Raw genomic sequence first — 13,859 nt, 5'->3', positions numbered from 1 at the left:
CAACCCTAGGCAACAGGATCAATGGTCAGGGACAATTGGGAGTTGCAGTCTAAAACATCTGAAGGGTATCATGTTAGCTACCCCTGTCTTAGGACATTGAGAGCTCGACCCTATGCTTTCCTCAGCAACAGAAGCCAAAAAGAACAGGTATTTGAGTATTAATAGCTGGAGCAAGGACATACCTCATGAGTTTTACTATGCAAATACTCAGAATCAGCCTCTGTGTGGGGTCCACTACAGCCGTAAGTTCTATTGGAGTGCTACAATTCTTCTATCATTGGCAAGACAGAGTACCAAGAAAGTAGATAGAAGTTATAGAGGCATATAGGGACTGAACTGTCTTGCAAAAATGATAAGGCTCAGGTTTGGAATGTAAACAAAATAGTGCACTTTGAAGGGACAATTTCTCTCAAATATTGTCAGCAAATTAATTACAATACAGTCTATCACTGGATTATCCTTCATTATGATGAGCATCCTATACTTGACAAAATCCCACATGGAGAGATTCCAGTAACACTGAGCAGGTCTCCTTGGCAAAGATAATACTATATATGATGGGGTTCCAAATATCCATACATTGCTGTATAATGCTTGAAAAAGGAATGTTTATGGAATATATATTTCATTTTTACAAGTTAAAGCACTTTTAAGGTTGTTTTTGAAACTAAGCTAGACATCGGCAGAAAAGTGGCCTACAAATAAGTTATTTTCAAAATTATGTTCTATTTGCTGTCTGTGTCCTATTATTAGCTAATATCTAGAAAACAAAGTATAAAAATTCTTACCATCTTCCCTAATACAAAGAACTTTTTTTCAGAAACATACAGAGGCATATAGGAAGCATACGCTACCATCTGTGGCTGCAGTGGTGCTGCAGAACCTATTAAAAAGAATCCATGAAACCTATTAAACAGTAACCAAAAAAGTTGAAATAATGCCATAGATAATAACATAATATTAACAGATTTTATTCCTTGTTAGATGCTATGTTGCTATAACACAAGAAATAGTTATGAAAATAACCTTCTCCAATGTAGTTCCAGTTAAGTAGCTTTTCTGAAACAGATCAAAGAAGCTACTTCAGAATACTGGTTTCAGAGTACCTGTTAGGAACAGTTAGGGCTTTACAGTTAAACTGCATTCATTTCATTCACTTTTTTTAAAGGGCCTATCTGCTCCTATGTGACCTCTTGTGCTTAGCCACAACAGAAAAAGAGCTAGTCCGACTGTGGGAGGAACTAGCAGCCTCCAAAGGAAGGGTTCCATGCAGATACTTGGCCATAAGCTGCTTTGGCCACAACATAAATTGGGGAAATTTACACACACGCACAAGTAGAAATGCATTATGAAGAGGAATACTGCATTTAACAATAAAATGTAACTGTCACACTAGCCGATTCCTTACTTTTACTTCTAGAATTAAACAAAATACTTTCTTTTAATGTAATGTATAACAATACAGTAGAACCTCAATATAACGTGTCTCAGTGTACCACGGAATCAGATATATGTGGTTATGGCCATGTCCCCCAAATAAAATATACAGTATAGCAGTTCATACAACTTTTAACTCATAAGATTGAAAAATGCTGTAGGCTACCATCCTTCCAAACAACTTTCCTCACTTCAGTCCCTGTCTAGGAACCAGGATTGTACTTGCTGGCTTTAACCCTTAAGAGTGAGCCTGAGCTGAAATGCAACCAGGGAAGGATTCTATTTTATTTTTATATCAGCCTCACTTTCTACTTTATTTTTTCTGTTTTTTTCTACCTTGTTCTTCATCCTCAGTGTTCCTTTTCATGGTGAGTCCTTCTGTTAGCCTCCTGGGTGTTTTTGAGCCATTTTTTCCTGTCAGTGTTGTGATTTTTCTCCTGACATTATGCCCCAACCACCCATTTCCCACCCTTTTTCCTTCTTGGCAGCTGTTTCCCAGGGGTCTAGCACTAAAGTATTCTCCTCAGTTTTGGTTAGTTTTCAAGCTCTTTTGTTATTGTCTGTGGAGTTTAATTCGTTAACTTATTCTTCAGTCAGCATTATCCTGCCCACATCTTCCATTCCCATACAGTCCCTCAACTCCAGTGGCAGCTTGCCTTTTACAAGCTTTTTTCCTCTGTCACCCTATCTGTTTCCGGTTTCCTCTTTTGCTCCCAGTTACTGTTTTTATTCATTTTGGTTGCATCTTCTGCTTCTGTCCCAAACCTCTCATCAGTATTATTAAAAATATATTCTTAGTGCCTTTCAGTGCAGTTTTCATTATAAAACAGTTTTCATTATAACACAGAAGTCCTTTGTCCCCCAAACCCACCACTGTTAAAGACCTTACCCTGGAAGACAATCTTACTCGGCCACGAGTGATCGCCAATGAATGAAATGAATGAATGAACGAAGTTTTACTATATTCTGCTTTAATTTTCTTTAAGATTCTATTAAAGTACTTTCTATGATAAAATAAAACTGAATTATTTACTATTAAAACATTAGTCTACATTATTTTCATTTACTATTCTAATGGCTAATCATCCACAGCAAGCAGAAGGGGAAAGGTCAGGGAAGACTACCACACCAAAAGGCAAAAAATGAAGTTTGCCCAGTGATTCTTATGGCAAGAAACTGGTTCTGCTAAGGATGCATATACAACAGCTGAGGGTGGGAGAGATTCCCTGTGGAATTCCCTCCCTTTGAACATTAGGCAGGCACCATCTCTGCTATCCTTTTAGGTCCTAACCTATCCCAGTCTGTGTCTGTGTTAGAATTGTTTAATATGTTTAATAATGTTTTAACCCTTTTTTAAAGTTGTTTTTTTAAAAAAATGTTTTTAACGCTGTTTTGTTTTAATGTATTTTAAGACCTGTTTTTATGCTGTTTTAAAGTGTTTTTAGTGCTTTGTTTGCCGCCCTGGGCTCCTGCTGGAGGAAGAGCGGGATACAAATTAAATAATAAATAAATAAATAAACAAAAGGTAAATGAGCACTTAGTCTTCCTTGTCTTTAGGGAAAGATGAGAAGAAGTCTATGGGATTCTGAACAGGAAGAGGATAGCTGGCTTCCTCATTGTCACTCATTAGGAGAGTAGCACTTGAGCCAATAGTTAACATCAGCAAATCCAAAATCTTAGTATTTATTTATTAAATTTATATCCCACCCTTCCTCCCAGAAGGAGCCCAGGGTGGGATCTTAGCAATGTATTCTGGATTGCAATGCAACCAGAGGTAAACGTCTTGAGACTACCCAAAACGAGAAGGGAATTTGAATCAATAAACACATTCTCTGATACTAAAACCATTTGTAAAGTGCTTTTTGCCTGTTTTTGACAATGCGTTTCTTGTACTCTGCTGTCATGATTTGTATGCTCATTTAGCGGAACATAAAAGCTGAGCAAAAGCCTGCAATTCTTAATCAGCCATCTATTTTTTTTTAGTAAAAATCAGTAACTAATACAATGTTAAGATTAGCTGTTACATATACCTAAGAACAATTATAATTTACCATCAATAAACATCTGAAGAGAACTTTGAAAGTCAGCAGACATTCGACCAGAATGAGGCCCTGACTTAAATTTATCCTTTTCACCATCTTTGCTTCTCTTCTTTCCAACTTCTTTTTGATCTGACTTTTCTGCCAAAGAAAATCAACACATGTGTGAATACTACCATACATGGGTCACACATCACTCAGTGGACCTTGTCACAGGCAATGGGCAGTACTGAAAATCATGGACTAAATTATCCAAAATTCACGTTCCTTTTTCTGGTAGATATACATTCAAGAGTACATAAATCATGATTCTGGGTTCAAGGTAATCTTTGCTAATGGCTCACTGCATGTGGCTTGTATATAACCTAACCAGCTATATTATAGGCTTTCACATCACCCATTAGCAAGTAGGGGAATCGCTAACCAGCACAGACATTGCATAAGGGCATCTGTACAGATTACAAAGTCCCAACAAAGACTAGAATGCCAATGCAGGGCCTTCATGAGCAGATAAAATTAGAGCACATGGGGAAGAACTGAAACTATGCCTGTTCATTGGCCTGTCAAGTAGTTTCATGGCAGAACAACACACAAACGATACAGTCCAGGAGCAAATGTAGAAAAATCATGACCCGTGGCAGCATTAGTGAAAAGAATGTGCGGTTAGCTTTATTTGATTAGAAACTACCTGTAAGTAGTGTAACTCTACAGTGTAACTCTACAGTGTGTGGTGTATAGTTTTGATGACATCATCAAGATGGCTGCCATCAAAATTCACAAAATCATGAACAGCTCTGTAAATAGTGGGCAGATTTTAATTTATAAGGTCTCAATTTAAAGATAAATCCGAGAGCTACAGAATAATAATAATTTCCATGCTGTAACTGATGTGTGATGCATAATATTGAGGATGTCATCAAGTTGGCTGCCATCAAAGTTCAGAAAATCATCAATATCTCCATAACAAGTGGGTGGATTTTAATTTTTAAGGTCTCAGTTTAAAGGTAATTCAGAGAACTACAAAATAATACGTGTAACCCAAAAGCCAATACTTTCACTGTACCTTTGTTATTATATCCACAATTCTTGGTTTGTAAGCATATACTGAAGTGTCATATTGATTGTGTTGTAATTTTTTCTGTGTATATTTCAGGTCAACAAATATAACTGAACTCTGACTGAGTTATGCAGATTGATCAGCCTTCACCATCCAAATGCATGACTGGTATCGAAATTAAATTGTGTCTGTTGTGTCAAGAACAACAAAAGAAGGCTTTGCTTGAAAACTCAAAATCTGCACAGAAACTACTGGATGCTGTAAAACTTTGACATAAATGTAAAGATGGTAATTACAAACTGTTGGCAAAATTTTGTGTCAATACAACACCAGAATAACTATACAATACAAAGCAAAGTGGTATATGTCCTGTTACAAGTAGTGCATGCACACAAGTAATCTGGAAAGATTACAGGCTAGATATAATTAAAAAATGGCAGAACATTTGGCTGATAAAAGCACAATAAGCAGGAACAAGGCTCCCTGCACTAGGTCAAAAGGTGCAGAAGCACAAAAGAATGCCTACTTCTTTTGTGATAAACCTGAAGCTCCAAGGCCGTTACATAATGTTTCCACAATGGATGCAGGTAAGAAGATCTATGAGGCAGTTCAGTTAAGTGAGAATAGCCAATGGAAACTGAAGTTGAGTAGGTGCATTGATCCAAAAGATGCTCATACATACGATATATCCCATCATCAAGTATGTTACATGAGAAATGTAGCCAATGTCATGAACAAAAACTTGCTCAAACACTACCTAATTTGGCAGAATGTGAAAGTCAGGTGGAGTTTATTTACCGTCTAGTAAAGGCCCTTTTGGAAGGTAAAATTCTTTCAATGGAAGAAGCTGACACACATTATATGAAATATGTTACTCCAAAGATATTAAAGGGGAAGACACTATGTCGAGAAAAAATCCAGAAAACACTCATAGAAGATGAACTTTTTGAAATGGACATAGAATTGAGCAATCCTGTCTCCAAAATCCAATCACAGGGTATTCATTTGAAATCAATTAAGGATGCAGTAGTTTCAAATGCAGAAGCAGCTGCCAACTTAAATTTGAATATAAAGGTTCTATACCATGCTGCTAAAATACTGCCATACTGCCAGAGAAGTGGAAATTTACAGGTTCTGTATCTGAGGACCAAGACAGATGGGCAATACCACAGGAACTGATATCCTTCTTCAAGTGGTGCATAGGTGGCAGAAGTTTAATATCATGCAGACCAGAAGGCAGCTATACGGTCACAAAATCAAATGTATCAGTGCCTTACATAAAGGCAAGCCTATATGATAGGCCTGATATTCTATGTTTTTTTCTAAATATTCTATGTTTTTTTATCTCTTATGTACACCGCCCAGAGAGCCGTCAGGCTTAGGGCGGTATATAAATGAAATAAAATAATAAATAAATAAATAAATAAACATAGCAACCAAAGCAGTTTTCAGTGAAAAAACTGCAAAGGATGTTAGGCAATTGCATGTTGTTGATACCACATTGTATGAAGATTTCAAAATACAGTGACATTTCAGAAACTATGAATCTATGGGATCTGATCAAGAAGAATAAACTACAAGGATGGATGAGAAGGCAGCTGCAGAATGGAGGTGAAGAGCTGTGGAGGTATCCAGCAAAACATCTGCCTGGAAGAAATCCAGTGATGACCCACGAAAATGGCTCGGAAGAAACCGGAGGACAACGGAGTTTGGTCCCTTACCCCGACTAAGTGGTTCTCCGCCTCTGCGAAGGAGTTGCCTCGTTTGTCACTGAGGCCGCCAAGGCGGTCTCACCCTGCGAGGGAAGCTGGTGGAGGGGCGCCTGAGGGCCGACTTACACTTGGCTGCTGCAGCTGTGACTCCGCTCTTCGGGGAGCTTTTTCCTTGTGGAGAGGGGGGACGCGAGGGAGACCAGTCTGCAGATATGCCATCCCCAGCCTGTGGGGGGAGGTGGTGGTGGCTCTCGGCCTGTTCCCCTTGTTCATCTTCATTGCCTACTACCTCAGCACGACTGAGGAGCTTTCCTTGCTCGGCAGACTCACGAGCAGGACTCTCCCGGAGGCACGCCGGTGCTGTTGGTCACTCGAAGCTGCTGCTTGAGATCGGGCTGCCAGGGAAGAGCTGCGGCAGGCAGTTGGCAGAGACTGCTGGAGTTTAAAAAGACTTTTTGTTACTAGAAGAATGAGACTGTGAATAACATCATGGGTGGGGTGGTTCTGGTAGCTAAGTTGAAGTTGAAATTGTGTTACTTCTCTTCTACTTTTGCCATATTGACTAGTTGTGTAATAGGATTGTTACAATGTGTAGGATGTAACAGGATTGTTACAATGTGTTGTTATATTTATAGTGTTGGTATGGTTTTTGTGTTGCTGTTATATCTGCCATTTGTTATTTTCTCTATTATTGTTGTATTTTTTGTTTTTGCCGTTGTTTAACTTGCTGTAAGCTATTTCATATGCAGTGTGTTTTTGTTTTCCTTTTTGTACGTCACTTTGAGGCCTATTTTTGGAAAAAAGCGATTAACAAATGCTATTAATAAATAATAAATAATACAATATTCAAGTGCCAAGATGAAAATAAAAATGAATGTGACCGGTGTTTAGTTAAAGGGTTAAGTGCAAACAGATCACTATTGGCCCGACTACTGATTGTAGCTAGATCACAGTACCAAGTTGATTTATGTAAGACATTGGGATGAATTCTCAGCTGTACTATGATCACTGTTTAATACCGATGGGACTATGCATCCATGTCAGCAAAAAAGCAAATTAATTGAAATTTTGAAGTCAGTTCCATCACCAACACAAAGCATCACATCTGAAAGCATCTTTTCTGTCGCAATTATTGATGGTATGGCAGACCTACAAGCTATACAGAAATCAAAATATAGAGAAATCAAAAATGCAGAAGTATTGGGAGCATGATGAAATGCACTTGATTTTTGACACATATAAAGATAATTCTATTAAGAGTATGACACGACAAAAGAAACTCCAGGAAATATCATCCACCCAGTGTCAAATCATGGACAGCGTGAATATAGCAAATGTTACTATGAAGAAGCTACTTTTGCACATTAGCACCAAAGATCAATTAACTAAGTACCTAGCTCATAAGATGCTTCAGCATGCAAAAATGTTCTTTTGTTCTTTGAAGTTTCTTAGGCATTCCCAGGAAGAAGCAGATACCAAAATAATTCTACATGCCATCAATGCCATGGGAAGAGGAGCTTAAAAACTTTATATATTTGCACAAGACACTGATATTTTGGTTCTGGCTGTACAAAGGTATCCAAGACTTCCTCCTGAGTCTTACTTTGTTCCTTCTTCAAAAAAAAGTTATATCACTTGTGATTATATTTCAATCCCTAGGCCCTTTGTAGGCTTCTGCAATGCCTGCATTTCACGCCTTGACCAGATCTGATTGCACAGGCACTTTGTCAGGGAAGGAACCGTTTTACTCACCAGAAAGGTGTTTCTCTGTGGGCACCAGGACACCGCCAAGTGGGTATTGTCTTCCTTGCTATTGCTTGAGGCAGGAAAGAGTTAACACTCCAAACAAACCATTACTGTGGCCCCTCCCACGGAGTGTTAGTTCGCCGTCTGGCCAAGCTTAAAAAATATAAACTTATACACATGTAAAGACACTGACTATATTAACCATAAATAACATGAAACAACTTGCACACCTTCAGTTGTAATAAATAACTATTCAGTCTCCACCCAGACTGACTCTAACCTCTAATGACTTGTACATGCGCTAGGTCTGATCATTGACCCTTCAGTCGCCACCCGTTTCATTATAATGTTTACTGTCATTTGCATCCCAGGGTGTGACTTGGCGGTATCCTGGTGCCCACAGAGAAATACCTTTCTGGTGAGTAAAACAGTTCCTTCTCCAGTGGGCACCAGGACACCCCCAAGTGGGATCAGTGCTGGTGCCAGGCTATTTTGCGCCCTAGGCAAGGCTAACTACTTGCACCCCCCAAAAAAAATTGCTAACTTCAATTTTCAAAAACAGATGTCTTGTAGAAAAAATGAAAAGCACAAAACTTGAAATGGCTAAATTTATTTTAAATTGCAAGAATAAGTAATACAACAATCTTTGATTATCTTTCTCAAATACAAAAGAAACTGTTTTAGCACACAAATCATTTTGAATAATCTTGTGAACTGTGATGTTAAAATTTAAGTCTCTTAAAAGTTTCAATTTCAGGCACATCAAAATATCACTTTGCGTGCCTTTTCCTTTGCAAATTTTGTCACCAATTCCTTCAGGTCAAGTGCTGATACTTGGGCATGTTCAATTGATATAGCTGCCAAGCCAACTAGTCTCTTTTGAAACATTGTTGAGTGTATGTAAGTTTTTATAAGTTTGAGAAACTGCGTTCACCACTTGCCACTGAAACTGGAAGTATGAGAAGGATCCTTAGAGCAACGGAAACATTAGGCACATTATTCAGGAGTTTTTGTTGTAGTATGAAGAGAAGTACTCCTTGTGGTGGCATAGACTTAGGAAGTCTTCAAGCTACTGCTATAAGTTCACAGCACAGATATTGGGATGTTCCATAGCTGACCTATTGACTGGGTGGATACATAAACTTTGAATGATCTTTCAGCACCTGCTGAATAACTCGCCTCCCGAAGGCTGCCTCAGCCGATGCATAAATATCTATTTTATAATGTTTAGTGAAAGTAATTGGGGTTGCCCAGGTGGCCACCCTACATATCTCTTGAAGAGGTGCATTTGTTGAATAAGCTGCAGTAGCAGCTGCTGCTGTTGTCGAATGAGCAACAATACCTGAAGGCAATGGTATGTTTAGAGAACTGTACACTAAGGCAATGCAGTCCTTAATCCATCTCGCCAAAGTAGAGGAGGACACCTTTTTACCCAGAGTAGTTGGGTGGTAAGAAACAAACAAAGAATCAGTGTGCCTTATCGGACTTCTCCTATTTATATATACCTTAAGTGCTCTCCTCACATTTAGTGAATGCCAAGCACGCTGTAGAGGATGCTTTGGTGAAGGACAAAATGTTGGCAATACTAATTCCTGCTGACGGTGAAAAGCTATATTAACTTTTGGAAAGAAAGCAGAATCTGTTCTCAATATGACTCTGTCGGTATGGAAAATATATAGATGTTTTGCTACTGAGAGAGCTCCGAGCTCAGACACTCTTCTAGCTGATGTTATTGCTACCAGGAATAACACTTTGAATGACATTATCCGTAATGTAGAAGTTTTCAGTGGTTCAAATGGTGGTTTTTGGAGAGCTAACAAGACTTTGTGAAGATTCCATGTTGGAAATCAATGATGAACAGGTGCCGACAACAGAGAAGCCCCTCTTAAAAATTGTTTCAGATACGGATGAGCTCCCAGTGATTCAGAAGAAGACTTAGAAAGCACTGTTGACAACGCAGATGCTTGTCTTCTCAAAGTATTGGGTCTCAATCCATGCTTCAAACCCTAATTTAAAAAGGATAACACCTCTGTAATTCCTGACTTCCGAGGCGTAATGTGGTTCCTACTACACCATTTCAAAAATGCCGCCCAGGTATACTGGTAGTTTCGCATTGTGGACGGTCTTCTAGCTGCCAATATTGTGGTTACCACTTCAGTTGGCAATCCAACTCTCAGCAGTTTGCTCCGTTCAACTTCCATGTGGTTAAGCTCAACCATTGCAAATCGGGGTGCTGAAGTAGCCCCTGTAGCAGCAAATCTGGTTGAAGAGGCAGAGGCCATGGAGGCCCGACAGATAGGTTGACTAGCTCTGAGAACCATGGCCTCCTTGGCCAATCTGGTGCTACTAGAACAACATTGGCCCTCTCCATCCTTACCTTTTTCATCACCCGAGCTAACAATGGAAAAGGAGGGAAGAGATAAAGTGTTCCCTTCGGCCAAGGAGTTTAGGGCATCTACACCCTCTGCTCTCAGTGAAGGATACCGAGTATAATACCTCTTCAGTTGATGATTGACATCTGAAGCAAAAAGGTCCACATCCATCCTTCCAAACCTTTTGCGGATCTGTTTGAACACATCTTTGTGCAACTGCCACTCTCCCAGCAACACCTCCTGTCTGCTTAACCAGTCCGCTTGTACATTGTTTACTCCCTTTATATATTCTGCTGTCAACGATTGTAGAGTGTGGTCTGCCCACGAAATCAGTCGTGATGCCTCCCGATGAAGCACCAGTGACTTTGGCCCTCCTTGACGATTTATGAACACTTTCACACAGTTGTTGTCTGTTCTCAGCAGCACATGCTTGAGATGGAATAAAGGCACAAAATGCTGCAGTGCCAACAGTGCTGCCCAAAGTTCCACTAAGTTGATGCTTTGCTTTGATTCCTAAGGAGACCAAGATCCCTGCAGTATTTGACCTCTGCAGTGAGCTCCCCACCCCTGGAGACTTCCATCTGATGTCACAGTGTTCTGTGGTGGGTCCTTTAAAGGAACACCTCTGCATAAATTGAAATCCTTTGTCCACCAATGAAGAGCAGTCCTCAGTCACAAAGTCAGAGCAACCTGGAGATGTCTGGAATGTGCTATCTGCCACTGGTATGGTAACAGTGTCCATTGTAGAGGCCGAACATGAAATCTGGCCCATGGCATAACTTGGATAGTGGAAACAAGCATCCCTAAAACCTTTGCTAAGACCATTAAGTCCTCTGCAGTCTTCCCTAGCAATGGTTGAACTTTATCTTCTGCACTCTGTCCTCCGAAAGAGAAATTGTCTCCCCTTCCGTATCTATCATTGCTCCCAAATGCTGTAAACATTGCTGAGGGAACAAGTGACTCTTGGGTATGTTCACCAAGAATCCGTGATCCTGGAGAACTGCTAGTATGGTGTGAATGTCCTGATAAGCTGACTGTGCTGTCTGCGAACGAATCAGAATGTTATCTAAATATGGGTAAAGGTGCAACCCCTGTTGACGGAGATGAGCGACAAGGGTCACCATTATTTTTGTGAAGACCCTTGGCGCCGATGCCAAGCCAAAGGGCATTGCCCTGTACTGATAGTGTTGATTGTTGTAAGCAAAGCGGAGGTACTGGCGGTGCTGGGGATGGATTGGCACATGTAAATATGCCTCGGTTAGATCTATGGAAGCTAAGAAGTCTCCAGGCTGAAGTGCTTCCTTTATGGACACCAATGTTTCCATGAAAGGTAAAATTCCATACTGGAAAACATTCACTACAGCAACCGAAGACACCCTTCTTGCTTTAAACTCAGTAGGAACACAAGACACAATCCCAGACACAGTATTTGATAAATTGGAACAATTCATTTGTCAGGTCTATCAGCCAAGAACCAGGATAACTACTCTTGTAGAGCTATGTTGGTAAGTGTCTTCTAGGAAACAGACAAATTGGAAAAAATTACCACCTACACAAGGTGCTTTTATACACGCAATGAAGAGGGTTAACTACCAAGCTATGATTTGGAACCAAGATGGCCAAGCAAGCCCAACAATTCCATCTCCTGTTGAACATGGATGCAGCATGGAGGATGGACAGATCTTCCATTCTCTGTGCACACCAGATTCAATTCTGCAGTTGATTAGATGTTCATGTGTAACAAACAGATGCAGTCCATCCTGCAAATGCTTAGCCAACAACCTACTGTGCACAGACATGTGCGAGTGTGGAGGAAATGATGACCTGTGTAATAATGATTCTCACATTGGACCGGACATCTCAGACTCTGATAATGAAGATGATTATGTTGATAACGAAGATGATTATGGTGATGGTGACCATGTTGACTAACGCCCATTAGGATATGCAATGTGTGAACAGTTATGTTACAGCAATGTCTAACAGTTCCAATAAACAAAAGTGAATGACTTTATATAGCTGATAATACTGCAATTATATTACATATTGCTATCAACATAAAACTGTCATCTATTAAAATTATTACCTATTAAAATATTTACCTATTAGGTATTAAGTATGCAATTGAACCACCCAGTAGGATTTTTTTTTCTGTCTAGCACAGAGATAGGGTTAATATAAATACACAAATATTACAGACTTTTGAATTAAAATTGTAAGGATCACATTTATAGTTCTGTGAAATGCTTACACAATGAAACCTTATAAATTAAAATCCGTCCACCATTTAGAGATATTCATGAGTTTCTGAATTTTGATGGTGGCCATCTTGATTTATTTATTATTTATTTGATTTGTTAGACGCCCATCTGGCAGAGGTTAATCTGCTACTCTGGGCGACGTACAACAAAATACAATACAATCCATGTAAAAACAATTCAAAAAGCAAACAGTATAAAATTTAAAAACTGAATAAATCCCCACAGAACTACCCTCTGCCACCCTAACCCCCTTCCCAAGCCTGGTTAAAGAGCCAGGTTTTCAAGGCCTGACGAAAGCATAACAAGGAAGGGGCCTGACGGAGGTCAGTTGGCAAAGAATTCCAAAGTGAGGGAGCCACTACTGAAAAAGCTCTGGACCGTGTCCTCCCCAATCTCGCTGCTTTTGTTGGGGGAATAAGAAGCGAACCATTCAAGGATGATGTTGTAAGCCGGCGCCCCTGGTGCGAGTGGAGGCGACTCTTTAGGTAAAGTGGGCCAGCCTCGTGGAGTGCCTTGAAAGTTAAAGCCAGGATCTTAAATTTGGCCCTAGCAACCACCGGTAGCCAGTGCAGTTCCTTAAGTACTGGGGTAATATGATCACGGTGGCGGCAGCCCTTAATCAGGCGAGCTGCTGCATTCTGCACTAGCTGCAGTTTACAGACCATTCTCAGGGAAGACCCACATATAACGCATTACAATAGTCCAGCCGGGACAGAACCAGAGCATGTACCACATTAGGGAGCAGGTGGCTTGGGAGGTAAGGGCGTATTCCACGAATGAGGTGAAGTTGGTAAAGCGCCACCCTACTAACAGCTGCTACCTGTGCCTCCATGGATAGCTGGGAGTCAAGAATGACCCCAAACTCCAGACATGGTCTCTTAGGGGCAGTTGTATCCCATTAAGCACCAAATCCGTAATCCCCAGCTGCTCTTTATCACCCACCAACAGAACCTCAGTTTTATCGGGATTCAGTCTAAGTTTACTCCTGCTCATCCAATCCCTCACAGCCTCCAGACAATTTGATAGCCTTTCTATCGCCACCGGTGGGGGGGACTTAAATGAGAGGAAAATCTGGGTATCATCTGCATACTGATGGAACTGCAATCCAAATCTCCTGATGATATCTCGCAGTGGCCTTACATAGACATTAAATAACATCGGGGAGAGGATATAGCCCTGTGGTACCCCACATGTAAGAGGCCAAGGCTCCGAGACCTCCTCTCTCAGTACCACTC

The 13,859-nt window shown here is 40.3% G+C and overlaps 1 protein-coding gene across 12 annotated transcripts in view; it reads right to left on the bottom strand.

The window, feature by feature from the left end:
- Positions 1-13,859, bottom strand: part of ADGB (androglobin) — a 244,834-nt gene that overhangs the window by 199,154 nt on the left and 31,821 nt on the right. For all 12 annotated transcript variants that reach the window (XR_009762282.1, XR_009762281.1, XR_009762283.1 and 9 more), the window contains exons 9-10: positions 3,489-3,617; positions 789-883 (exon numbers count right to left, since the gene is read on the bottom strand). Coding sequence is in view for 8 of the 12 variants with exons in the window: in XM_061624063.1 (XP_061480047.1) it covers positions 789-883; positions 3,489-3,617 (224 nt within the window). In the remaining 4 variants the exon portion in view is untranslated. The remainder of the gene's footprint in view (positions 1-788; positions 884-3,488; positions 3,618-13,859) is intronic.

This window comes from Rhineura floridana, chromosome 4 (assembly GCF_030035675.1).
Source record: "Rhineura floridana isolate rRhiFlo1 chromosome 4, rRhiFlo1.hap2, whole genome shotgun sequence".
In the NCBI taxonomy this organism is placed as follows: domain Eukaryota; kingdom Metazoa; phylum Chordata; class Lepidosauria; order Squamata; family Rhineuridae; genus Rhineura; species Rhineura floridana.
The sequence above is the reverse complement of the archived record's forward strand: the minus strand, read 5'-3'. Positions and strand labels throughout refer to the sequence as shown.